The sequence below is a fragment of the Leuresthes tenuis genome, unplaced genomic scaffold (genome assembly GCF_036924035.1).
Source record: "Leuresthes tenuis unplaced genomic scaffold, fLeuTen1.0.hap1 SCAF_11, whole genome shotgun sequence".
NCBI lineage: Eukaryota > Metazoa > Chordata > Actinopteri > Atheriniformes > Atherinopsidae > Leuresthes > Leuresthes tenuis.
The window spans coordinates 12,846,164-12,874,095 of NW_027325365.1; the positions used below are offsets into that span (position 1 = coordinate 12,846,164).

Here is a 27,932-nt window from a genome sequence, read left to right on the forward strand (position 1 = left end):
AAAGTTGATTGTAAGTGCCTTTAACTCAACCAACAACACTTATCCAGGCTTCTGGAAAGTCTGGACAGGAATGGATTTAATTTTTAAATGTCCTCATGTCCGTAAAAAGTAAACTCTGTTAAGATAAAAACATTTCACATTTAATTGACTGTAAAGAGAATCAACTGGTTGATGAATGATTCAGCAGATCCAGCCCTTGCATCTCTTATGTCAGTCGCATAACCCCACCTTTAAAATGTCATGTAAACAGTCTTGAGATGAGATCATTACAGTCGGACTTCAAAAGGTCAGGGTGAGTTAAGCTGTCTAGGTTTTTCATCAAATGTGTTTACAATGACTGACATCTACTGAAATCAGCATGTGTGTTTTAGGGAACCTGTTATCTCATCCCAAGGTGTCCACAAGCAAGAGGAACATGGTAGTTCTAGCCATTTCAGCTGATGATTAAACTGTGTTACTCACATTATAATTGAGGTGCAGATGGGTAACACTCATCCAGGCTAAATGAGGAGAGGGTTGCAAATATTTAACAGCTCCAATATCTACTCTGCCAAACCTGTATCTCCTACTTGTGTATCTTAACAGACACCGAAGGATTACAAGATATTATAAATATTATATTTTGCTACAGACAAAATAATGCAAACTTCATAAGCGAGGCCTGCATCAATTGTGGCAAGAAAAAATAAACAAATGAATCAATAATACATGGATAAAAGTTTGTGGTGTGGTTGAAATCTGAAAGAATGTTTTAACAATATTAAGATATTACTCGACAGAAAAGACATCAGATAAGTCTGGGGTTGGAAGCTAACTTTGCCACCAGTGCGGTACATTTTATCAGCTCTGAGTTGTTAGCTGCAGATTTTTTTTGTTGTACCATTATATGATTGTCCTTCTTTTCTTTTTAAAATATGGCATTTAACTATCCTATGTGCTAAGCCTAAAAAAACACTGATCAGGGACAGAAAAGAGCTCGCCTTCATGCCATAAAGTATTTCAACAATGACAGGCTTGTCCTACATATTAAGATAAACCATCGTTATCGTTAATGGATCCAAAAGAGCATTTTTAATGCTGTATTACAATGTAGTGCAATGCAGTCCGTGTGTTTGGGGTACAAGTCAGACGAAGCATTACTAAATGGGTATGAATACCTTTACTAGAAATGACTAGAGGGTCTTTTTTTATTATTTAAAAATTCATTCAACATTCAACTAACTCAGGGGCAGCAACACACTTAGTCATTGTAGCCTAGCCTGCCTTCCTCAAAAAACAGGGAGCCCTGCGGTAACCATGACAACCCAGTACATGGTAAAAGAGTTAGCTAGTTAAGGGTTACAACTCCACTTCGTATACAATACCTGGCTAGATAAAAGGTGGTTAGACTAAGTCAAGCAAACAGTTACTCACATTTAACAGCAGAAACAAACTGTTCCATACTCAGGTTTTCGGTACAACTAAAATATTCTTTCTTGCTATTACTCCAAAGGTTAGACGGGCGTTGATTGATAGCTTCCACAAATGCCCGCGAAAAAGAGCTACATTCGAGGGCACTGGGAACTCAAATTATCGCCAACCAGAAGTTGGATTTCCTTTTTATTCGTTCAAAGTTTCTTAACCCAAAAATTTTACGTAATCTCTTAAAGAGCAGTTTAAATAATAAACACCGAATGTTTATTTTTTTTCTTGATCTTATAAAAAACATCGCACAACTAAACTTTTATGGGTTTATAACACTGCAGTGTTATGCACACTCAGTGCACTAAATGCATTAAGTGAATAAATGGTATATTTCCTAGTTCTAAAGTACAGTGAATGCAGCATAAAAATCTAAGATTTTCTTGTTTTGTTTTGCTTTGTTTTCTTTGGTCAATCAAGAATAAGTGTTTTGAATTTCAAGCGCTTACTTTTGCAATTACTTTACATTAAAATATTAGTTTATCACATTTCTCTTTTGTAAAAAACGAGAAAAAAGTGCTTGACATGTTGTCAAAACCATGGACTGCAAATGGACCAGCCATTAATACAGATAAATCTGTATTTTTCTATCAAAAATTAAAATAATCTAAATATTATCTGACATTATCAACTTTGATGTGAAGATAGTCAACCTTCCATCTTAAACTCCATTTAATTACATATTTCACTGTAAACAAAACAACAACAAAAAAAAACTAAATTCCTGAGTGTTTCTTTGTATACAACATATCTGGCGGAGAAATATATCAGATGAGCTCAGAGAACTTTATGTCAAATAATCAGAATATGCCTGGTATCTTGCATTTTGAGTGGGGGTGGGGTAATCACTTAATCATCATCTGGCGTTTCACTGATAGCCCCACAACATTTCAGAGGGCTACGCATCCCTCTGTTTTAACCCTCTGTTTTCTGCTCTCTGACAGCATGTCAGAGAGCCTGTCCTTGAACCTCCTCGTATTCTTCAAAAGCCCAGGTGTTGATGTGGCTCCGTATCCTCGACATGCAACCACTGCAGGAAACATCTGGCTACATCACCTACGTCTTTTTTTCTTTCTTTTTTTTTGCTTTTATAAGCTTACCTGACTGCACTAACTGGAGCTGCTAGTTCCATTAACAGGGAACTCTGCAAAGTTTGATCAAGTGCAGTCTGGGATTAGTTATGTAATCTGTGGTGTAAAGATGAGTTTTTGATCCAGAACAATATGAATCTTTTCAGCCATGTGCATCGTCAGAATGCTGTTCTTGCAGAGATTTTCACTGAAAGCTGAATTTCTCTCAAAAAGGGAATGGTATTTTGGAGTCCAGGAATACAAGGCAGAAGGGGCATTCACGATAATTCTTCCTTATATCAGACAGATCTCCACTTGACGTAGCTCTAACTCCTTGAGACAGACTGCTTTTGCACTCGGGGAGAAAGTACTTTCATGTTTGCTTTTGAGATCTTTTTTGACACAAGTAACTTCTTCTTTCTGTCAGAACGACACCTTTGACCTTTCAACTTTTTCGGAATGTATGCGCATTTATGTTTCTAAGAGCTGCTCTGAACTATTCTTAATAGCAAGTGGTTTAACGATGTGTCAGATATGGGAGGTAAGCCAGTCATCACAATCTTAAGCTCCGCATCCAAATTTACAAAACCATAGAAAAGTAGAAAAGATAATAAAAACGTTATAGCCAAGATCACATTGTTTTCAAATATGGCAAATGAGCCTGAATATTAATGCACAAAACATCCAGAATATAATGTTTATAAAAAGCACTGACTTTGAAATGCACCTTTATACCTACAGATATAAATATGTATATACTTTAACAGAGAAAGTGAGTTTGAAGAAAAATTAAAAAAAAAATACATTCCTGATACAGTAAAAAGAGAATAGGAGGAATTTAACAATCTTAAAGTTCAGAGGAAACAAAAAGGCGGGGTGAATGTTATTTAATTGTACATGCAATTTTGAGACGTTGACTTTTGTTAGATAAGATTTTGAATTGATATTTTATTCCAATATTAGCAGTTTCCTTATTGTTGAGTTTTCTGCAAATTTTGTGGTGAATATCAAACACAAAATATCTAACTTGAATCTTTCATATAAGTTAGTACTGAGCTTTTTTTTTTCAGAGAACACACATCAAAAGCTGTGGACCTTCTACAGTGCTCGCATATCAAATTTAATGGATGACTGGTTTCTTCAAACCTCATGTTGTAAAACATGCAGAATTCTGTCCTTGACCCTGATGTGGAAATGGACAATTTATAAGACTATTATCGCGTAGGAAATAGTTTTGCTAATATTGTGGGCTGTAAATTTTATTTTACAGACCAGGGTCTGCTCAAAGTATAAATGTGGTCTGAAGACTGTGATGCAGCTTTTAGTCAAGGCTGAGGGCAGCCATTGGAGCGAAAAATAAGGCAGAATCTCCTCTGTTCTCCCAAAGAAAGATGTTTTTACTGGTTCATTTGGACCAAAAGGAAGACGTGATGAACCAGTTAGTCCCCCATGGTGTGTTTTGAACACAAGCTTCTAAAATTGATCACTTCAAATCCACCCTCTCAGCAAGTAACTTCCAGCAATTGTTCATCAGGACACTTATCTCTTGCCCTCTCGGCCCGATGGGAATGTCTCTTTTACTGAGAACCTAATTGTGAACACATGTTGAAGCACTTGTAGTAGATGTGACTGTTTCGTACCAAACTCAGCTTTCTTTTGTTTAATTGAATTCTCTTCAGAAGCTACATGTTTTCTTACACATCCACATCCAGCTGTTCATTCCTAAAATCACAAAGTGGGAAAGAGGAATTCAGAGAATAACAGAGAGTGTCCACAGATTGAGATCATGAGAGTGGAAGGCATCACTCTACTTCTAAGCCTCTCTCTCTTTTTTTTAAATGAACCATGCAGAGAATGGCTAACTTTTGGTGTAGTCCCTTTTTAACTACCCAAATATGGACAAAGATTTCCTTGGGTGATTTCATCAGTAAACATCTAATGAAACTGTTGTGGGTTAGACATCTATAGATTCTTGAGCTGTGACATTTTGGTCTCAAATTCCCAGAAAGCAAAAAAGACTCCCAATGCTGTTATGCTATGAATCGTTTCCCATGTTCTCACAAGTCATATCATAATTATTCCTTCTACGGGGACGGGAGAGTGGAGTTGCTCATCTCCTCTTTCTTGTGCTGAGACTCATCCACCTCCATCAAGTCTCCAAAATGGAAGCTGGTGAGACCTGATGTGGGCGGAAAGGTGAAGGCAGGATGTTCTCATTTTAAGTGCCTGCTACTATGACCCACAGCAGCATAGTAATTGTTGTAGTGATAAAAGAAAACAGTCTGCAGCACATCCACACACTGCAGGGTCCTGCTGGACAAAAGAGGATTATTTACATTTATATAAAAAGCAGTGTATCCTGTTGCTGAAGATAAAAATAAGTCAAGCCAATGTTTATCCTAAACACTCGGGCAGATAGATGTGGGCCGATATCACAGGAACTGTTTGATTTTTAATTGTTTTTCCTCTTTAGACGAGATTACTGCAGCTACCTTTGACCTCAGCCACACAGAAGGTTGATTGAGTTACACAGAGAGGTCAGTTAGGTACACGACCATGAGATAGTTTATTGATCTGCTTTGTAGTTTAATATAAAGTTTGCAATTATAAATCTATTCACTGACCATAGATTAAGACATATTGATTGTAATCAAGCCATCATATCCGTCATTATACCATAATTATAGCAGTAGTGTCAAATTAGCTCTCTCTATATAATGAGTTGCATATAAGGCCAAACATTTTGGATTTCTTAAAAAAAAAAAAAGATATAGCATTCACTCTAAATAAATTAACTCAGCCACAAAACCTTGAGCTCTATGCATGTTCTTTTTCTTCTTCTATTTGAACCAACAGCAGTGACACAAACAAAAAAGTGTGCATGTGTTGTGCAGCGTCTACTCATCTCATTTTCATTGTAACTGAAAAGCAGCGAACACTTAACTAAGCATAAATTCTCATTAAACAACATACTAGTTTTCACATTTAGAAACCCGTCAACCTGAGAGGACAGGTATGGAACATATTCAGCATTTCGAAATTGGTTAAATCCAATTACAGCTGCATGGTGGCGTTATTGTCATGTTTCTGTTGACTACTTTTTAGTTGTTGCTATGTGTTGTTTGTTTACAGTTATGGAACCCCAGAGACATATTATTGAACTTGTGTCATGTATGAGTGGAATCTCAAGTTTGAAATCATTCATTTTCCATCATCATTTAAAAGAGTTGTAGGTGCTTGTGCTATAAATTAAATGTGGACATCGTCCACATGTTAGATCATTTAGTTGTGGACAGAAGGAGGTCTTTTTGACCAAAACGTCAACTTTTTTTCTAGTCAAATGAGTGCAAAGGGGACTATTTTGTGTGGTAATTGTTATTTTTTGCATTTATCTTTAAATTCCATTGGGCGTGTTAAAAATTCCGCCTTAATCTAATTACACATCAAATGTAATTTGTACTGATAACGGATTCTTTGTATTTTAATCTGTACATACAATTTTGATTATATGCAGTCTTTCGCGATCCCTTGGTCTCAGTGGCTTTTAGCGCGCAGTTTATTTCAATGTTAAATAGAGGCCTGTATTTCAACAGTTCTGTCACCAACGTATTAGTTAACAAGACACTTCATTTACAGACATATCCATTGTCATTTTTCATCAATTGGACTGCTCTTTACACTGTGTCCACCCCAACAGAGTGACGTTGCGCCCTTCCTCTGTGTCTCCATAAAACGTGTGTCACGTTAAGTGCTGAGCTGAGGCGAAAAGGAGGAGGAGAAGTGTCCAAGGCGCGCATGAAAGTAAAGCGCTGATTGATCTTTCCTTTGTGAGATTTCCCAAGCACCGATGTGGATCTGACAAACCACTCGCTAAACTTTTTAGATTGAATCAACCATTGAATTTCTCTCACAATTTTGCTGCACCTGCCCCGCTGATACATCGGTACATCCGTCTGCTCATCGCGGGATCTGGCGTTGGACTACCCAGCTGCGCAGGAGAGCTCCCCCGCGAAAGCGTCATGGGATACGACAGAATCACTGCTGCTTTGTCCGTGTACACCTGAAGGCTTTGTGGACTTACCCAACGTACTTTAAAAAGACAAATTAGACTCTGTCGTATACTTGCTTTGAGAAGAGACTGTTAGCACTCGTCCGGAATTTAAAAGCCTCCATCGGGGACTTTATCTCATCATTTTTAACACACGGTTTGGATTTTGGTTAAGTTAACAGGATGATCTCATCCGGCTGCCTCAAATTGGCCGTTGTCATCTTCTGCTGCTCGTCCCTCACAACTGGTAAGAGGTCAATTACGCATATGAAGCCAGTTATTTACGCGCGGACGAGTTTTATACGTGTGTTGCTCTCATTTTAACACCGCATAGTTAAACTTCAATTCTTTTCAATGAATGCCTGACTACATGTTGTCTTAAAATACATCTGCTTTATGCCTGTGTTTTAATAAGAAGCGCTGGAAGAGACATATTTTATTCCCCTAATGGTAAATGGTAAATTGGCTCCTGCTGTGTGTAATTGTGTTGTAACCATGATATGACCTTTCTTTTTTCCCCCTCTTTCTTTTTTTGGGGGTGGGGTGGGGGGCAGTTTCTGTTTGATCCTAGTTACAGATAGAGAATGCATTTGCCACTTTTAAAAACATCACGCATCAACTTTTGGGACAGGCTCTTACTGGATCTGCAGCTCTCACACGAACCGCTAGAGGTAGTCTTGTCCCTCTGAACTTGTATGATTGTTAAGTTTAAAAAAAAAAAATCTTTTGACCCTAACAGGTAATGTTTGAGTTGATGATTTCATTGTGGGAGTTTTGATCTGTTTTCTTAGACTTTTTGTAAATCAGCACTTTCTTGTGTGTTATGAAAAGAAAGTTTGTTCCAGCAATTGTTGTCTGTGAGTGAGCAGGATTAAACATTTTGGGAGTAGAGTGCATGTTTCTTCTGACAGCAAAGTCGACTTCATTGTTTTCAGTGTCACTCCTCAGAAACAGGACAGAGTAGAAAACGTGGATGTTCCTCCACCTTGTGCCAGGTCGAGTCTGCCACTGAGATACACACCAAGGCTTCCTCACCATCTCCAAATAAACAGCCCATCCAAACAAAGGAAACCCTGTTCACATTCTATCCTCCACACACACACACACACACACACACACTCATACACACGCTCAGCGTATTTAGCTTTGTTTGCAGTGTTTCTGAGTAGATTTCCTTCACTGTCCACACACAATGCGTGGGAAAGACGCAAGGAGGAAGCGGATGCAGGGACAAGAGGCAGCCTGGAATTGTTCTGGCGAGTAAAGGTCACAGAAACGTGACACGCTACCTGAGCAAAGATTTCTTCCTGGATCTTCTTGTGCTTAATTTGCAGCTATGTCAAACTTCATGCGTAAGACAATGGCAAGGAGGAAAGCGGGGTATTGTTTTTGCAAAGGAGCCACTGACTGCTAGAGCCATTAGTTACTGATTGACATCAGCCTGGCTGTTTATGCTTAGATGTGTAACAGATTCTCTCTGAAAAGGCACAATGAGAATGTGTTGCAGAAAACACAAGTTTTCTGAAAATCAATCAAGATTTCAAGCAGCAGAATAACAAAAAAACAAACATTCGGAAAGCAATTTTTCAGAAAAAGTTTTAATTTAACAAGTTTTTTAAAGCTGTTCTTTGCGTAAATTTGGAGTCTTGATCTGATTGTGTTTTCTGAAATTTTGTCGTGTTTATTTTGTTGGTTTTAATTTCATTGCATTGGATTCGTTGATGTGTTGATATATTCAGTCACTTTTCTGGCGAGGGCAACTTTTGAAATACCCATATGTTTGTACTCCAAAGCACTGTTACTGTTCAATTACGTGGATGAGAGGGGAAAATGTAAATCTATCATAAAGGATCCATACAGGTTCATCCTTAGGCTAATGTGGTAATTTGCTCATTTTTAGCTGCTTCTCATTCAAAAATGGCCACAGCTCAAGTAATTTTGTGACCTTATGACACCATTTCAGGCAGAACTGCTCAGAGTAAATATATCATGCACCTCTGTGTAATAGTTAAAGTTAATGACTTTAAGACTTCTCTACATCAACAGTGATGTGATGCAGACAATAATACTGATTCAGTTAGGCGTATGTATTAAGTGTGTAGACAGATATTAAAGTGGTAACTTTAAGTAATATCTTTTGTTGAAGACTTATGAGAATTCTTTGGGTTTAGGTGGAGAGTTTCATTCTTTGTGTCAGTGACATTTTAGGGCATATGCCCAAATTTTGGAAAACACAATTGAGTTAAAGTGTATCTTGATACAAGTAATAATGATGGAGATGCGTAAATGGAAACTGGAAGCCTTTTCTTTTATGCATCATGATTGAATTTCCTCTTTTTCTCCTCACTACTTTCTGCCAGTCGACCATTTAGTCTCCCACAACCTAGACGGTCTTTGTATCAGAGCGGGTTGATGTTGTGTCTAATTTGTTCTGGAGTCATTTCGTCTTTCCTGCGTGGACACATGAGAAGGGCTGTAATATGGGACTGATGAGAGGTCAGCCAAGTGAAGTGGGGGGCTCACTGCTCGCTTGCGGTTTGTCTGAGTCCATGTGGGCTGCATAAGATCCACACATACACACACTCACCTGAGTTGTGAGACTTACCAGTGAGGCAGTAAAATCACCCCCCTCACACTGGGATATTCTCCTTTACAAATTGCATTGTGCAGTTGTTCTTATACGATTATTGCAGCGTCTGTTCCATACCAGACAGGTCTGTCTTAAGCCAGCAATATATTTTCATTAAACCCTGCATGAGATTTTCAATTTCAAGGGGCTTCTGTCTGCCTACCTGTCTTAATCAGGCGTTATGGACTTGGAATCCTCTGGGTTTACCTTTTAGGAGTCTCATGCAGGAGATTTCTGTTTGTTGGCTCTACTTGACTTTTTATAACCTATAATGGCCACCCATCATGGCCAGATGTTCCTTTATTTTGCTTTTTTAAGAGGAGTCTGGGGCATTTTGCCTTCAAATCTCCAAAGGCTAATATACAGCTAATAAAAAAGGCACTCTTCGTAACTGTTGTCTTAACCTTGCAGTTGGCAAAGTGAAGGGTTTTTAAGAAGGACTGTAAGAGAATACTCCTGGACACATAGCACAGCCAGAGCAGTGGTAGCTGCCTGTTATTCTGACAGGTGGCCCCACGTCTTGTCAGATATCTATAGTGGAATGTTGTGCCTTTAGTAAAATTTGTCTTACATTTCAATTTAAGAAGTTCAACCAAAAATCAGATTACCGTGAAATGAAGCTGTTTCAAAACAGGATGCAGGATGCAACCATTGTATTGTTGGAAGAGATTCCACTTTTTAAGGTTATAAACTCAGATGTAGTTGATATGAGTCAAGCTGTACTTTTTAGTTTAGTTACCTAACGTGTAAAAGAGCATTAGCATGTTGAAATTATTATTTTGACCTTACCAGTGATGTCATTTTTAAATGAGTGTGTATTGTGTTGAACTGCTTTATAATAATCAGACTATGAAGGTGATGAACTGGTTGCATACTGTCCCTTGGCCCTCTTTCATAAAGCACGACTCTGTGGTGGCTATATTTGCTGCTGTTTCGTAGCTTTCGCCATGGTCACACAACAGTGAAAATGACTCATACACTCCTTTGTTAAACTCTCTGCTCTCTCAATGTCATTTGTTGTCACACAAGTGCAAAGAATCAAGTGGCAAGGTTAGACAAGGGGCTCTGAAGTTTTCTAGTATTGTTACTTTTGCCCTAACATCCCCCAAAAAAGATTTTCTCCCACCTGACTGAGGACAGTTATGCTGTCTCATGACAGGACGGGAAGTACAGGGAGACAAAGTGTATTTTCTGCAGAAGAGAAGGGAATTCCGCACATTATTCCCTGCACTTGAAGGGTTGTGACTTGGGGTTTCCTTTTTGATTCAATGACAGTACAGTCATCTCATACAGTAATAGTCATTTTTATTATGCAACATCAGTCATGAGCTGCTGGTAGTAACAGGTAGTAACGGGTGGTGACATGTTGCCAACAACTGCACCAACTTGTTTCCATTTCCATTTTCTCGCAGATTCTTTATTCTTGTTCATATTTTACATGTCTGTGTAAGAGTTTGATTAATGCTCTTTATTTTTCACTCCACTTTAATTCCTAATGTCAAGCATTTTATTGTTGCCTTTGTTCATTACATGTGTATATCATTAGTCTATAAAGCCTATTATTGGATCAGAGGTAGCAATACAAAGGGCTGTAAATCAGTCCAAAATGATAAGTTATTGAAACAAATCTGCTAACCACCAAAGCTTTTTTTTCAATTATAGTTGTGCTCACAACATCACCATATCATAGTACACCACATCCTTTGTCTTTTTTCTCATTATGTGACAGTAAAGAACAACTTGAATGATATTCATGAGCCTTTATATTTGTTGGAATTTCCCATCGCACTGCTGAAGGTTTTCGTCATTTCCTGGCTGCTCTTTTTTAAATATTTAAGCATTTTGTTCTCCACAAACATTTCACAATATTGTAGAGTCAATAGTGGAATCCAAAACAGTCTGTCATGTTTATCCATATTTCCTGAGTGATAGTGAACCTACCACAGATGTTTTTTGAAACACTATGTCCTGTGCCACTTCCCTTAATCAGTGCCAAGAGAGGACATACACTGTGATCCTGGTCTAATCTTAGTCGACTTGTACCCTGTGTGACTGGCTCGAGACCCCATTGTGAAAAACCCTCATCCTCTCCCTCCCTCACACTGTTTGTTCCATGCCTGTCCTCTTTTTAATGGCTCTTAATGAGAACCAGCTTTGGGGGCTCTTTGAACACAATAAGCACAATTTCTGGCATTTTTCATCTGATGTGCTGGAGGAATGCAGCACACAGCTGTTACAGGGGGTTAAGACTTGGGATGCTTCCTGGGGTCAGTGCTGGACAGGCACTGAGGCAGGTGGGAGTTTTGAGGGTCTAATAGGAGACAACGACAAGATGGGTTTTTTTCTCTCTTGTCTCTTTTTAATGGGCTGCTGGGGCCCCTGCTGATTCATCCATCTTTAGTGCATTACTGGGGAGGAGAGGGCAGAAACTGACTAAGTTTAAGAGGAGTTTTTGGTGTTGTATATTCAAATAGATGCTCCCCACATTTATTAGTGTCAGCGCATTTCTAAATGAAATGCCATGTTGAACACGCAGAAATAATAAATCGTACTTCACCAGTCAACTCAGTTTAATTCATTACAGTCAATTCTAGCAAATCATTTACTTAAACTTCCTGCCAAGTTGCTGATGTGAGGCCAGAAAAAGGCTAATTACAGGGCTGTTAAGAGAAATGGATGGACAGTTAGAGACCAACAAACAAACAACAGATAGTTATTAGGTTGAGAACCAAGCACCTTGATTTATATTCATCTCATTTACAGCCAAAAGCGTGTGCAATAAGAATATGAAAGCATGTGAACCACAACCCTCCTCCTCTACTTAACCTTGGACAATAAAACAATGATGTTGTAATATTTTGTAAGGAAGTGGATATTGAGTACCACTGCCAACACTGGCAGCATCGGCTCATTCTTAGCACAACAGCTGTTCCGAATAATAGACAAATACCATGCCTTTGTGTGACTGAGCACTTTTCTGTGTGTGTGGGCTTGTATTTGTAAATGCAGGCGTGCTTGTGTTAGTTTTCGAGGTGGGTGTGCATGTATATGTGCTAATAGATGTCTAGCCTTCATAACTCTGTTGTTTTTCTTGAAAATATGCTACAAATAAATGTTTCCCCAAAGGAAAGGAACGCAGAGTTAATAGGATTGCTTTTTTGACAGCAATAACAAGTTGTTCAGGGATCTTTGTGAAAAGAAGGAAATCGCTTATGGGACCGTGACATCTCCTGGAGAGCAGGGAGAATCACACAGTGCTTCCTATGTTCATCGGCGTTAGAGAGACCTCTCAACAGATTTGGTTGGCTGAGCACCAAAGAGAGGCCACCTTTGAATCAAACATTACAGCCTCTTATGTTGCTTTGTGACACTGTGAGAATGTTTTTTAGCGTGCAAGGTCACTTTTAGATAAAAAAAAAAAATTGCTGTTTCAGAACTAGAGGAAAGGTGTACCCGCTGCAGGAGAAAGAGTGAGGAAACACATGCAAAGACTCCTTCCTCCCTTCCTCTTCCCACCTTTACTCTGTTGTTCTTGCTGCTCATCCCAGATCACTGCCCATTCAACAACCTGCCCTCCAGCGCCGGAAACACCCCCAGTGCACATGCAGTGGGCGATTGCTTGCATTAGAGGCAATGGCCGAACTGCACAGCAAGTGATTCATGAGAATTTCCAACTGTGCTTTGCATTCTGTTTAGTGTGATAATGACTTACACACACCATTAAAAAAAGGCTGTAAATGTGCTGGTTTGTTGAATTATCTCATTAATTGTCCATTGTGTGTATGTGTGTGTTTGTGTGTGTGTGTGTGCATGCGTGTGTTTTTCAGCAGGACTTTTGGAGAGAGAGCTAAAAATGCAGCCCTCAAACGATACACTCATTCTTCATAAGAATGACTCGTTACATCTAACTTGCAGGTATGTACCCTAACACACCTCCTTATGTCACAGCCAATCGGTGCTTGACTGCAAATCAGTAAACCTACTCAAGTACCGAGTTACAACGTCACCTAGTTTTTGTGATAATTAAACAAGTTTATGAAAGGTTTTTAGAGTTTCTGAACAGTGACTGCTGCTTTTAAGTGTAGACTCTGGTGTCGCTGCAAGCCAGAAAGGCCAGGTTCTCAGGCCGCTAAGAAGCAGGGACAATCCTTGATAAGAACCAGCCATGGTGGTCTGCATTTATCTGTTTCTTGACATTTCCTTTAGGAGTGATGGAACCCAAATATGTTGCAGTCACATTTACAAAGAATTTAGGGTCTTGCATCATTTTGCAGGCCTGCAAAGAATGCACAAGAACTCGTGTCTATCTAATATAATGTTTCCCTAAAAGGCCAAAATGCTAAGACGTTTGGGCCGTAGAGTGCTGTGTTGTTTTCTGTCACTGGCTGAGAACTGGAGGTTGGTTGACCCAGAATTCTGCAGTCAAAGGCAGTGGTATGCAAGACATGTTTGATGTTCCTCTGGGATCTCTTTAATGAGAGTTTTTAAATGGATTCTGGGTGGAAAGAATGTGTTAGCAGAGCACATCTTTCAAGAGAAGCATGTTCCCATGTGAAAGTTCAAGGTATCGGATGACTCGAGATTAACTCCAAATAAACTAAGAATGAACATCAGGCTAGAAATTCCCAAGTGTGGAAGCAGCCGCTGTCATCCTGAGCTGAAAGTCTTGTAAGGCCACTTACCAGCTGTGACACTTTTCCTAAAAATAGACCCAAGCTCTGCGGTGTTTATGCACAGAGAATGGATAAATATTATCACTTCAAGTTTTTGATAATTATTTTTCTGTCTCTCGTTGTCTTCTATCAGAGGTCATAGCGCCTTGCACTGGACACTTGGCAATGCCCAACGGCTGCTCTCCTCAGAGGAGGTGAAGGTGGAGAACTGTCATTCCAGACGTCACTCTCATTGCAGTAAACTAACAGTCACACACCTGAGAGCCAATGACACTGGGAGGTACACCTGCAAATACTCCAAAGACAGTTCAGACCATACCACCTCAACGTACGTCTTTGTCCAAGGTGAGACCTGCGAAGCAATCCTCACACGGGGTACTGGAAGCGACCTGGAAAGTTATTTTCACCCACTGGTATTATTTCTGTTTTGTGAATTGATGTAAAGTATTTACACAAAAGGCAAGTAACAAAGAGTCAAAAGGTAACTGAGATTGTCCTACAGGGTCAGTTTAAGCTGAACAAATTAGACTAAAACTGAACTTTACTTTGCCTAAATTGAATAGAATATCTGTGATACGTTTAAAAAAACTGCTTCACATCGACAGAAAGCATCCAGTTTGAAGGAGGTGAAGCAGTTTTGTCATGAGGATTGGGAAGAAATATAGAGAGGCTATATGTGACAAACTCACAGAGACATACCCTAAGAGTTTTGCAGCTGCAACTGTTGCAAAACGGGGATCTACTAAGTATTGATCCTGGGTTTAGGAAACTGTTGTGGTTGCTCAAGTTTAAGTTTTATTTATTGTTTGTTTCACGATTAAAAACACGTTGCACCGTCAAAGTGGTCGGTATGTTCCGTTGACCAAATAATGCAAGCCACGCAAATTTCTAATTTCAAATGTATAACTTCAGGTCAAAGGCGGCAAAAACGGAAAAATGTAAAAGGGTGTAACGATTCCAGACTGTACAGATTATAGTGAGAAACACATCAAAGTAAGAAAGGCATGCAGCCTTCTTAGATTTATCACACTCAAGATTTTCCTAGTCCAGAATCGCAAGTCATTCTTCAGCATGAAAAGAACCGAAGTGGAACTGGTTTATAAACTTTAAATCTTATCTTAAATGGATAAACTTTTGTCGAAAGTCATGGAAGACTTGTTGTATAAAAGACAAAAAGACTGATTATCATCTTATGCCCCAATTTGAGGGGCTGATGTTAAACAAAACCCACAAACAGGCAATGAGCAATCTGGTATTTCCTGCAAAAACAAAAAGGAGAAAATGAACTTTCATCAAGACAACAGGTAGTGCTTAAGAATAGGCAAAAAAGAAGGTGATGACAGGAATGTCAATAATGAATTTGCTGTTGTGCTCCATGCTCTGTGTGCCCACAGCACAATATGTGCAGAAATCTGACTTTACTGGCTTCCAGACTGAAGTGCCACAGGTCTCCATCTCAATGAGAGAGACGCAGAAAGGAAGTAGTTTCTGTAGCGCTGTGGTTTCTTCTCGAGGTTAAAGGGTGAGCTTGATTGCACAGGAAACTCTGGCCATTGACTGATTTCCTGCTTCAGCTACTGTTTTCCTAAGTCTTCCCTAAAACGTCATATTGCACCAGTTACAGTTACAGTGTCATTCAAATGGAGACTGTGCTGATCTTGTAAGAAGGGCTAATTTAAACTTAAGGACATTTAAACGATTTGTTTTTACTACTTTAACACAGTTCATACAAACAAAAATTCTTAGATATTGGTCCAGCAAACAACTATCGCATTAAGCGGGATACTCTTCATTTCCTCTCCTGTTGCTCTGGGAATGTGATTCCCAGTTTTCTTGGACCTCTGTGCCTGTGTTTAGTCTAGCACAGTCTTTTCAAAGGCCCTCAGCTGTTTATTAGATTATGATCCACACTCTTTTCAGATAATAGTCCCTTCATCACACCACTAATGCTTGACCTCACACCAATCGCAGACTGTTTGTGTAGGCGTTGAAGTTCCCACAGTTGTCTTTTGATGCCTTGCTTCTCAGTAGGGGTTAACCTTATAGCTCCTTCTGGTCCGCCTGCCTTATCTGGCTAAAGTGAATTGATCTTTGAGTTGAATGCCCTGACATTGCTCTTGTTCAGTTCAGTCCGTACCCCCGCTGATCTTTGGGGTGGTGGAGGGGAGCTTTCGAGGAGTCTTCGAGGTTATTATTGCTGTTTTTGTGCACACCTTTTTTTGGACTAGATGCACATTTGAGAGAATAATGCCTGACTTGGCACAGATTTAGATTTTGTGACATGCCAGCTGTTTCTTGATAAACTGAACAAACTCACGTGACCGACCATATTATTATTTTCAGACACAACTAACCAGAACTACGTCTCCCTCTTTCTGACAGCTGTAAATTTGCTACAAAATATATTGAATCCCTAAGAACAAAATACAATGGGGCACATGTGCTTTGAAATGCAGGTTTTGTCTGGCATGTCTTGTAGATGTCATTTATTTAGGAGACTTATATCATCCCTCAGATCCTGAGCAACCATTTGTGGAGCCTTGGTATCCAACACCTTACATTCTGGGCATCTACAGGCACGAGACCAGCCTCGTGATCCCCTGCCGAACATCGTCACCTCATGCGGTTGTAAACCTTACAGGGGTAAGACCTCACAAAGACAGTCATTTTGCACCTTCTGCACATGCCTTCCTCGTGTGGGGAAAATTGTTTTATTCAACTGTACACAGTAATGCACAAAACTCCGTAGACCTCACTGGACGTGCACTTTTTAAGGAAAATCACACAGCGTTTTTTCTAAGTAAACAAAGTTACTTATATCACAGCAGTGTATCCTTACTTGACATCTTTGGAAGAATGAAAAAGTGTTTCAATTGTGTGCGTATGGCATCTCAGTAGTTCTCACACCCTTTGTGTTTAAAGCTCTCTGACACTCAGAGGTAGAGTGGGGACAGTGGCTTTCCTGAGGGAAGCTCAGGGAGTCATCGTGTCTGCTTCCTGTAAGAGCAGGAAGGTGCTCCAGGAGTGCCTCTCTCAGAATAGTTTCTCGGACTAAATTTAGTCCCACATCTCGTACAAACATCAGGAAATGCAGAGAAAAACATCACACAGCGTGTCCATTCACAGGAAACAATAGATACCATTTTAGCATGAAGAGTCCACCATGCGATCCTGCAAAAACTTCCCATGCCAACCACAGAGAACCTGTCTTTGTCCTTTCTGTGTTTCATATTTAAATGTGTATCACTGTGCCCACAGTGAACATACACAACACACACTGACTGCACATATTGGAGCTGTGCGACCTTCCTGCTATTAGTAAATCTATGGCACTCCTCCTTCCTGCTCTCCTTCCTTCCTTCTCTTCCCCTTGCCTCTTCTCCCAGCCAAAACTCCTGACATGGGAATAAACAACAGCAGGCACGTACATCCCTTTCCAAGTCCACAAACTTGTGTTCTCCATTGCATAAATGATTGCAGGAGTCACACTCCATGAAACAATAAAAATTAATTAGACATCCACTTTAACAGATGCCTTGTCCCCAGGTGAGCCCATTTAGGCAGGAGTTACATATTAAATCAGGTTGAGTGCCTTCGTCCTCAGTCTGAATGGTTCAGTGATCTTTAATGGACGTCACAACTTAAGTGTTGTTGAAATTTATCGGCTTTGCCTTTATCACTGCAGAACATGCATTCATCAGAGAAGATCAATAAAGAAATGGTATGGGATCCAAAGGTGGGCTTCAGGATTCCCTATGGTCCCTTCACGATGTACTCCCTGCTCACCTGTAACACTGTGGTCAGCGGGCGTCAGTTCCAGTCAATTTACATCCCTCAGAGACAGAGTGAGTCTTGTTTTTCTTTTTAAATGTACTAATTTAAAAATCAATCATTGTGATGATTTATCTGGTTCTTTATATTTATCTTCATTTTTCAGCACTTTCTCTCAAAAATGTGACGGTCACCCCAGAACGAGTTAAAGTTTTGGTCGGGGACAACGTTGTCCTCAACTGTAGTGGTGTGACCACCTATAACGGAAGAATCAACTTCACCTGGGAGTTTCCAAGGAGAAGGGTCAGTTCCGTGTTTCATATTGGCCATTTAATGGGATCAACAGAGAACATGGCAGTGGTGTTTATGGTATTGTTTTTGTCTTTAGGATAGTCGACACCACACAGAGAAAAGTATACCAAAACCTGCTAGGGCTCTTGTGATGAGCAGCTCTTTGGTGTTGGTAAATGTTACCATGGAGGAGAAGGGAGTGTATCGATGCAAGGCTGAGGTTGAACCAACAACACACAAGAGTGCTTCAGCAAAAGTCATTGTTTATGGTGAGCACACATTGAACGTTTTATTGCGGGGGGTAATACTGCAATGATGTACTTATAACCACTGTACGTCACTTTTCTTTTGGCATTGATTCCATGATCTTTATCATAAATGTTGTGTTGCAGAGGAGCCTTTCCTCCACATCAACTATAAGCCTAACCGTCCTGGTAAAGTGATCGTCAATGAAGGTGAAAAGGAGCTTCTGTTTGACCCCAAGATCATCGCTCTGCCACAACCAGACGTGAAAGCATGGTGTGTAAATGGTTACAGAAACGATAAATAAAGTGTATTAAGTGATTATGAGATGCTATTAGCATAAGTGATGCTCATCTCAGCCTTTGTTTTTTCACTAATGAATGCTGATGTGTAGCTACTTTATATAGGCCAGTTTTATTTATTTGTATGACTTCTATCAATATTATACACGTAACCGCCACCACAACTTCTGTGATTGACAAAATAACACAATGAAAAACGTGTAAAAACGCATTTAATTTTCTAGCTCATTCACTCTGATTAATGTCAAAATCCAGAAGTATAAAGGGCTGTCCTCACCAAAAATAAAGCTATAACTGCAAAAAGGTGGTTGGAAATATTCTAATTCAGCGGTGTGAGAAAATACTTTGCCCCTAAAAGTCCCCCAGTCTTGGCTTAACACTTATTAAAATGAACATGGTATAAGGCAGAAAACCATACACAGAAAAAAGTATCAAATCACCTGTGACACACTGCCAAGCTGCGTCTGGCATTAATAGGGTCATCAAACTGATGCTGACTCACACGAACATATGAAAAGAACAAATTTGTTCTCAGAAAAGAGCTTAGTCTCTTAGTAGTAGGTCAGTGATCCATTCTTGGGCAGGAGTAGCACATGGTTGGCATCACTGCTCACGAGTTGTTATCACCCAGCAGTATGGACGCTCACTATGCTATCATTATATTTATTTTCTTGATGTGAGAAGCCTTTAAGGGCATAAAGCTGAATTTCAACTTATTTTTTATAATGGTTGATTAATGAGTCACAGTTTGCAGTAGGATTTGACTAGTAGCAAGATTTTGAGATAATATGTCTTTCTTTAGGAAAGAAATGTTTGAAATATGATGACTTTATGGAACAGTCAGAAAGTCAATCAAACATTTGATTGTGTGGCCAGTTACAGTTGACTAAGGTGTGTAAGAACGGGGGTTTAGTGCTTAAATTTTAACTTTGTAATTAGATTATTTGCTCTTGATTTCCATCATTTTCTCTGAAAGGTGACCAAGCCATTTGCTGCTCCATTTTTCAGGTTTAAGGATGGGGTCCTCATCAAGAACAATTCCACTTGCTACAACATGTCTGGGTATACCTTGGCCATCAGTGACGTGCAGCTGAAGCATGCTGGTGTCTACACCATAAGTTTGGGCAACAGACTAAAGGACCTGTACGCGAATATGAACTACACTCTGGTAGTCAACGGTAAGCCATTACGATAAACCTGCTAATAATTGCTGCTCCTGAGAAAATGAGACAGTGACTTTGCTTTGCACTGAGGCTGCCCCGGCGCTGCTGCTGCTGCTCTCTGTTCAGTTCACTGGACGGCAGGTAGCAGCTCTAGTATGAGAGGAATTTGGGGGCTTGTTGATTCCAGGGCTGGATTGACGTAGCAGGGGCAGCTGTTGTTGATTATTGGGGCTCTTTTGAAGGGGCTTAGTGCAGTGTGTAAATGGCCCGAGTTCTATTGTGCACGCAGGCCCCAGCCACTCCAGGCCCCCCTGGTTCGCTGCATTTATTTGCATCCTTTCCATGCATATACACAGTGCTGCTCATATAAACATATTCTATACAATATGTATACAACTTGAGAAGAACAATGAGTGAACATGCAGTTTATTTTTGTGATGGATCTATAGGGGATACTGATAACTGTTAACACTTGAGGCTGTAAACATTGTGCCACGTTAAGTGGAGTCTGCTCGCTATAGAGAACATACACAGTTTGCCGTGGGGGGGCAGCCTCTTGCACTGCATTCTTTAAACATTTCTGAAGAATGGCGTGCCAAAACGTGGAAAAATCAGACCCCTTCTGGCTTATATAAACTTTATTTATGATCCTTGACCGCCCCACTTCACACAACTTTTTATTTATTAGAATGGCACAAAATAAAACAGACAGATACAAATAAACACAGTCAAGTGAGATTCCTGGTATCAATTAGAGAACTATTTTAAACTTTGTTCATCAGTTCTGTTTAGAGCTGTCACAGTGCTCCACATTATGAATGTGCTCCTTTTGATGATGGGTTTTTCACAGTTTGCCTAGTTGTATGACTGAGTGCAGTTTAACTATCTGAGCTGCTCAAAATGCAGAGAAATGCTGAGAGTTGTGGATGACCTCCTGAGTTGGCAAGTATCTTAGCCTGTTTTTCATTACAGCACATATGGTTGAATCCCTGACCTAAGCGTGGGCCACAGCAGGGCCTTTCTTTGACCTAAAGTCTGGACTAGCCTGTCATCCTGCCATTCTTCTCCTGCACTGTGTCTAAAGGACAATTGGTGTCAGCAGCACATTTTTCATGGCTATCCATCACGACTGTCATCCCTCATTATAAGGACATTATGAGATGCCACAACTAGCAGGGTCAGGATGGTTGGTCTAACCTGGTTTTTCTTTTAATCTTTTTTCTTTTCTTTTTTTTCCGTGTCTGTGCACTTCTCTCTCGCAGTGAAGCCGACTATTTCAGAAACAGAGCTACCCACCGTGGACGTGCAGCCCTACATATCCGTCAAGCAGCATCAGCTAACTTGCACCGCTTACGCGCTGCCTTCTCCAAACATCATTTGGCTCTGGCATCCATGTAACCTGGGCCCCATGCTTAAAAGGTGAGTCACAATTTTAGATGGTGGAAGTAGTCATGCATTCTTGGTCTGTTAACTTTAATCTCCCATCTTAAAAAATTTAATTACTTTCCAATATGGAGAACAAATGTAATATTTAAAATACAAGACATTTAACATGCAAGTTTAGCCTTTATAAACCTTTTTTATTATGTCTTGAGTATCCACATCATGACGACACAACTTAATCCTGATTCAGAGTCCAGTGATATGTATTCTGCATTATATATGGTGCTGCACTGAGTTACCTGCCTGCTTTTGAGAAAATTAGGGCAAGGTGAATTTATTGTTGCATGTTTGTGTCAGTCTGAAAAGCTCTTAGCCCTTGGAGAGTGAAGGATTATAGGAAATAATCCAAAACGGAGCACATCAACTGGACATCTTGCATAGGTCACAAGCCAACTGGTTGGCAAAGTTAGGAGAGGGCATCACAACAGCAGACCTTGTTTAACTTTCCCCTATTGCTTGACATTTGAGTGGAAACACAGCCAAAGGTTGCACTGGATTTCTTTTCCTTAACTTATTTCCTAATTTGCATATTGGCTTGCTTCTTTCCTCTTGCCACCAGACTCTTCTCTTATTGAATGAACAAAAACAGCACAAACACAAATAAGAGTAACATGCATTTTAGATTGCTATAGACTACATTCAAACTGTCAGCCACATTGGTCAGTTCCTATTCAGTCCTGATCAGATTTGATGGTTGTGCATCTGAATTTTACATTGGGATCATTTCTGCATTTATCATGTCAACAACAAATGATTGAGACACTCAAACATTTCTGAAATGAAAGCTATCACTGCAGTTTTGTGAATTATATTTAGCTCTAGAGGATGATGAATATTTGTCCAGCCATACGGGAAAATCTGGAGGACACGAGAAGCTAGTTTTTGTTGTTTTAGCAGTTATTGCTAGTATTGCTCTGTTGTAGAGCTGCAACTGGATCATAATGAGCTTGTGACAAGAATAGTCAGCACATGCGTATGAGCAAAAAGCCACATGGAATCCAATATGAATGTCCTCACTCATGTTGCATATCTAAGAGTTGGATATATATCTGATATTTGAAAACATACTGAAGTGACACAAATTAGATTTGAAAATCAGAATTGCAATTGGATTTCTGTGATGACACTTACCCGAAAAAAATTAGACGCTACCCCTCAAAAATATTTAGTGGTAGCATGAAGCTACAACAGGTAAACGTGTTAGTGCAAAGCTGTGTACAACAGTAGTGGGTCAGTTTCACAGTCACAGTGGCAAACCTCACCAATTAGGGAGTGATATTCTAGGAAACAGAACCACCACTTCAACCTGGGGATCCCACTTTAAAGCAGATCTACTCGAACTCAACTGAATGTGTCCCAGAACATGGCACATAAATCCATGAAAGTCAACCCTTGAGAACTGCCCTCTCATTTGCGGTCAGTAGCTCTGTGGGGCGAACGGGGAGCAGGGAGAAGATATATTAATCATAGATTCCCCAAGCTGTTACAAAACAGAACTGAGTGACTCTGCATGAATGCCGGCCGGGTAGTGAACCCACGCGCTGAAGGAACATTATGACATTCCCTAAGATCCTGGCCTGTCAGTGGCATCAGCAGGCCTGTGAGTTGTTAGATCAGGAAAACAACGAGCCATTACACTTGGCTTATCAGGTTCTAACTCCGCTGGCAAAAACAAAAGAAAGAAACACAATTATTTGACATGCTAAATGGTTTTAAACTACCAGTAATTCCATAACTTTATCTATCATATTATCTCAGAGAACAGCTCATACTTTGCAGATCTATGATAGATTATAGCATGGGTCAAAGCGAGTCCTTCTGCTGGCCCAAAGATAATCAAGGCTGGCACCAGGAACAGTGGCTGCGCTGTGGCAGGCAGCTAATGAGACAGAGGAACAGCTACAGCCTGGTGGGAGGCCAATTGTGTAAAATGTTTGTTTTATACTGCTCTGACCCTGCAAAGTACATGTCACTGTAAATCCAAAATGTAGCCCTTCAAGATCATATCTCATTTTAATCTGTTGGAGTTTGGACAGGAGGGGAAACGCAGGGTCTGCAGAGGGTTTAGAGGTGAGGGAGGTTTATCACGTTGGAAGTGGAATGGGGCTGATAGTGTGGGGGGCAGAAAAGTGGGGATGTCTTTATCACCAGGTTGAGAAGTTATCAGCAGTCCCTTGCTGACCATCAAGGTCTTACGATCAACCTTATCTCCTGTGGCCAGAGCATGTGGTTGAAGTGGAGGGAGGGGGGTAACGCACAGCACAGCCCTTCCTGTCGCTGCTGTGGTTTCCTCCTCTGCCTCTCCACTCATCAGGCTGATTGTTCACCACCACAGGCGGTGCAGGGTTTGGGGGAAGGGGCTCAAATCAAGGCATTCTCAGCCCCAGTCTAGATCAGTATGGATTTTATACTGATTAATCTACAGGTTACGGAGGAGACCTTTACATTTAGATTGTTTTATGTTAGAATGTTGGGTTGTTATGACACAAATTAAAGCAATTTGAAGCAAGTCTACTTTTAATCTTTGGTGCATCTTTCAAAGTTCAGAATGGTAATTTTCGTTGTAATTTTTCCGTTTCTTTTTTTTTTTTCTGCAGTTGCTCTGCAGACACCAAACCAATCCAGATCTACCCTGATGACAGGGGAAATTATTCCCGCAACCCGATAAAGAGCATAAATTTCAAGGTTGAACTGGTTAAAGGAAAAAACAAGGTATGTAATGTAATTCAGTGTATTTTAAACACTGCAGTCACTTCTTATATTCTGTTTTGCCTTGAAATTAATCTTATAAATGTAAAAGAACTGGATCAAGGAGAAGTGTAGAGATGTGCAAAACAGCTCGTAGCTCAGTCAGATGGGTTTGAAAGCCAGATTCAACGTCTCAAATCTTCACATTTTTTTCCCCACTGGCAGTGAAAGTGATTAATGTTGTTTGGTTTAGTTTTCTCTGATACAGATGTGACTAGATAACATTATAAAGCCCTCAGCAGCCCCTCCTCATCGAAAATCACTTTGGCTATTTATGACTACACATAAAAAAAGGCACAATTTATTGTTGGAGTAAGCAACACGGAAAATATTTGAAGTTTGGTCAGAAATGCATCTTGGCCTCCCAATCAACACTTGAGAAAGAAAATGAGTTCAGTCAATAAAAAAAGGCACAGAAAATACCTGCACTATTTCATCCATGTGACTCGATGAGAAGACCACAGCCTGCCTTCAAAGCCACCCACTTGCTGCTGCCTCTAATCAATGTATTCAAGCACAAACACATAGAGTTACAATGCAGATCTGATTTATGCATTTGAAGTCTGCTGGCTTTGACTGCACAAACACAGTCCCACAGCTTGTGAAAAATCATGCTCATAAATTGATGCACATTAGAGTAATTTTTTTTCCAGAATTTAGTACAAAAACAGTATTTCTGAAACAGGAATAGTGTCAGCCTTCAAACTGCTTCTCTGACCTCAGTTTTACCTGCCAGAGCAGACTAGACCCACCCCTGGTGAAAGTCACTTGTTTTTCTTGTGGTATGATAGAAATCAAGGTCTCTACAGTCTTTTTATATGAAGACAGCCTGTAAAGGAAACAGCTCCACCTTCATTCTAGGTATTACCAAATAGGTAATCAGTTATTCATTTTGACTGTGGGCACCAGACACGTGTGGTTATGCATGTGTTGCAAGCTGAGAACAGAAATTTACAGACCGAATCCTAGACTATTACCTGTGTGAACATGAATAGAATGTTTCATAAATCAAAATAGCACATCTAAAAAGACAGTAATAGATAATAGAAAATATTTATTTCCGCAAATCAGCACTTGTTCACCACAGCCCTATGTTGCCATACAAACACAGCACACAACACGAGGGAAACAGTAGACATCACAGCAAGTGTCCCGAGGAAAGCCTGCAACTAAAACAGTTAACCCCAAACATAGTTAAGAGCAAACCTCCGCAGCCTATCATGAGTCAGTCTACAGAAAGCAACCCGTTACTTCAGGCTGGGTCAAATTAGGCCCCATATTCACTTTTTGTTCATCGTTTTGACCTGCATATATTTACTGACTGCTACCCTTTATTAAATCTTAAATCAATTTCTGATTTGAATATTTGCACACAAAATCATTGTAAATTTGTTCATTTTCACAGAGCATCAGTTCTAATATGTGTCTGACATAAATATGGAGGCACTGCCTATTTACAAGTACTTGTGGCCAGTGGCTGGTGTTTTATGGGGGTTAGGACTAAGGGTCAATGATAACAAGCAGAAGTTTAAAAGAAGAGGGATTTGATGGAAGCAAATTCCTCTCTGTCACCCCACATAAATCGTGCTGGCCCGTGAATAAGAACATAGTCAGGGCTGGGCCTCTGAGCGGCTCTCCATAAGGCCCAGTGGAGAGGCAAGGAAAACATGGGCACAGAGGTCACAGTGCGTCTGGTCAGGTCACCTTTTCAGGAGTGCGTGCAGGCGTTTCAATGACTGTTTTCAATCTCAGGTTACATCACATGGAGTAATAGCTGTAACATTATACATTAAGACCCCTCAATCACGTTTTGACAGATTACATATCAGTATGGACCTAGCAATAATAAAACTGTCATTGTTTTGCTGCTTGAATGTTTGCCTGGTGAGTGCTAGAAGTGCCGCAGCTCTGAAAAGGTTTCATGGCCGTGAGTCAGAGGCAACACAATAGTTCCTATCAGTGCAGGAAGTTATGGCCAACATAGCCCAGACAATACACCCACATCATTCACTCCCTTTGATGTAACTGACTGCTCCCAAAAAAAACAGATGTCACTATGAACACTAAACAGAACCCCAAGCCGTCTGGCTCTCACCCAAGTTTCATTTATTATTTTGTTAATTAAAGCCATTAAAATGTTGTAGTTGCTGTGAATTCAGTATGCCATTAGAAGTGCTTTCCAAGAAAGAGACATTAAGGCCCAACTCTAGAACTAATGCACTGGTCTGAGTGGGCTTTAAAACTCCAAATGTATCCTTTTATTATTGTCGAGTACTGGTTGATATGAAACACAGCAGTTGTGTCGTTTTTGCAAGCCACAACTCATTGCTCTGATTGTGATTGACACCCTACAGATAAATCAAATGCAAATTGGAGATATGATGACGTGCTGTTTGTTTGTTTATGCTATTAATTAAAATGACCTGTCCTAGACTGTGAGTACCCTGGTGATTGGTGAGGCTCGTGTGGCTGGATACTACTACTGTAAGGCGTGGAACGAAGCTGGCACGGCCACAATGAGGAGACCTTTCTACGTCGATGGTAAGCGGAGCGCCAGAGCACAAGAACTGAAATATCAGCATTGAAATCTTAGGCTGAAAGTGCATGCAGAAATAATTTAATTCTAATTGCAGAGCACACCGTACTGTGAGCTTTTAAATGATCTACAGTGCACGCTGCAATGAACTGCAAGAGCAGGAAAGGAATGTGCAGATTGTGTTGTGCAATAAAGAGACCAGAGGGGGGCATTAATTGAAAACATCTTCCACTGTAGCTGAACGGCTTCAGGGTGGAAGAGAGGCAAATGTGTCCTGAGCCATATGGAGAGCAGTAATGGCACACTTTTAAAAACAGCTATGAATAACTGCATTCCTCCTCTGGTGCCAGCAGGTCATTCCTCTTTTTCTCTGAGTCCATGTGCGCAATGAGAACTAACTTTTTACGTGCATTTGAGCATTTCCAAATGTTCCCCAAGTGACTATCCTTTGGACAGTTATGTAATAACTGCAGGGATGAGGTGTCCCCACACAAAAAGTGAATCACATGTCCCTAAACCTGTGAGAGTCACATCTCCTGAGGGATGAAGGACTAGTTTTGCAGATGCAGGGGGATATCGATGAATCTTTAAAAGAGTACTGTGCCAAGTGTAGAGAAATGTCTTCAAGTGAGAGAATTCCCTAGAGGAACCGGCCTTCTTCCAGAGGTGAGGGAGACGGAGAGTGATGGAATGCTGCAAAAAGAAAAAAAAAGACAATTGTAATAACAGCTGTCTTCTCTTACGGAACAGAGAATGCTTTCCAGCAAACTGAATAAACAAGCACATTCTGGCTCCCTTGGGTCACATACTCGGCCTGCTCCAGTCGGATGAGTGCAGAAGCGCCATCAGCAATGCTGTCCGCCAACGTGCTTCCAATTAATAGTGATGAAACAGGAAATAACTGCGGAACTGACATTCTTGCACTTCTGACGTGAAGTTTATGTGCTGAAAACAAAGTTACAAATTAGTATCTCAGGCCAGCGGATCACTTGCACACATGTATAACACATGCCACACTGACCACTAAATACATCTGTAACTGAGGATGAACTGGAATCCTAATGTAGCACATACTTTTTCCCTTTAGATCACCCCAAAGAAGTCGCCGTCGAACCTCGGACTGCCATCGAGGGAGATGACGTCACCCTGACCTGTCGTGCAACCCGTTATCTCTACACAGGCCTGGAGTGGTTGGATTCCAGGAATAAAACCATCACTTCAAACGTTTCTCACCTCCATCTGAACAATTACTCCATTTCTATCTCTCTCTATCTGCACAATGTGTCCCAAAGCAGCGCCGCAGGCTACAAGTGCCAAGCATATAAGCTCCATAAGAAGGTTGAACTCAAGACACCTGCACTGATTGTGAATGGTGAGTGAGAGGAGGACATGACAAGATGATTACGTTTTTATTTTGATTTCAACACCATTTCTGTAACTTGTTTCTTTTGAATCATTCATGTGTGGACATGCTTTGTGAGATGCCACAAATAGGAACAATCTTGCAACATTCAGTGAATAATGAACAGCAATGAAGCAACATCGTCTCTGACA

At 40.3% G+C, this 27,932-nt stretch overlaps 1 protein-coding gene across 2 annotated transcripts in view; it reads left to right on the plus strand.

The window, feature by feature from the left end:
• The first annotated feature begins 6,305 nt into the window (after positions 1–6,305).
• The window catches only part of kdrl (kinase insert domain receptor like), a 42,259-nt gene continuing 20,632 nt past the window's right edge, over positions 6,306–27,932 (plus strand). Inside the window, exons 1-13 of one of the 2 annotated variants that reach the window (XM_072395509.1) lie at positions 6,306–6,826; positions 13,036–13,123; positions 14,015–14,226; positions 16,397–16,524; positions 17,567–17,726; positions 17,819–17,955; positions 18,041–18,212; positions 18,336–18,462; positions 19,497–19,666; positions 20,914–21,070; positions 23,692–23,806; positions 26,275–26,383; positions 27,466–27,750. In XM_072395509.1, the coding sequence (XP_072251610.1) occupies positions 6,763–6,826; positions 13,036–13,123; positions 14,015–14,226; positions 16,397–16,524; positions 17,567–17,726; positions 17,819–17,955; positions 18,041–18,212; positions 18,336–18,462; positions 19,497–19,666; positions 20,914–21,070; positions 23,692–23,806; positions 26,275–26,383; positions 27,466–27,750 (1,924 nt within the window). In that variant the 5' untranslated portion in view covers positions 6,306–6,762. The remainder of the gene's footprint in view (positions 6,827–13,035; positions 13,124–14,014; positions 14,227–16,396; positions 16,525–17,566; positions 17,727–17,818; positions 17,956–18,040; positions 18,213–18,335; positions 18,463–19,496; positions 19,667–20,913; positions 21,071–23,691; positions 23,807–26,274; positions 26,384–27,465; positions 27,751–27,932) is intronic. The other variant, XM_072395510.1, reaches the window with a different exon arrangement.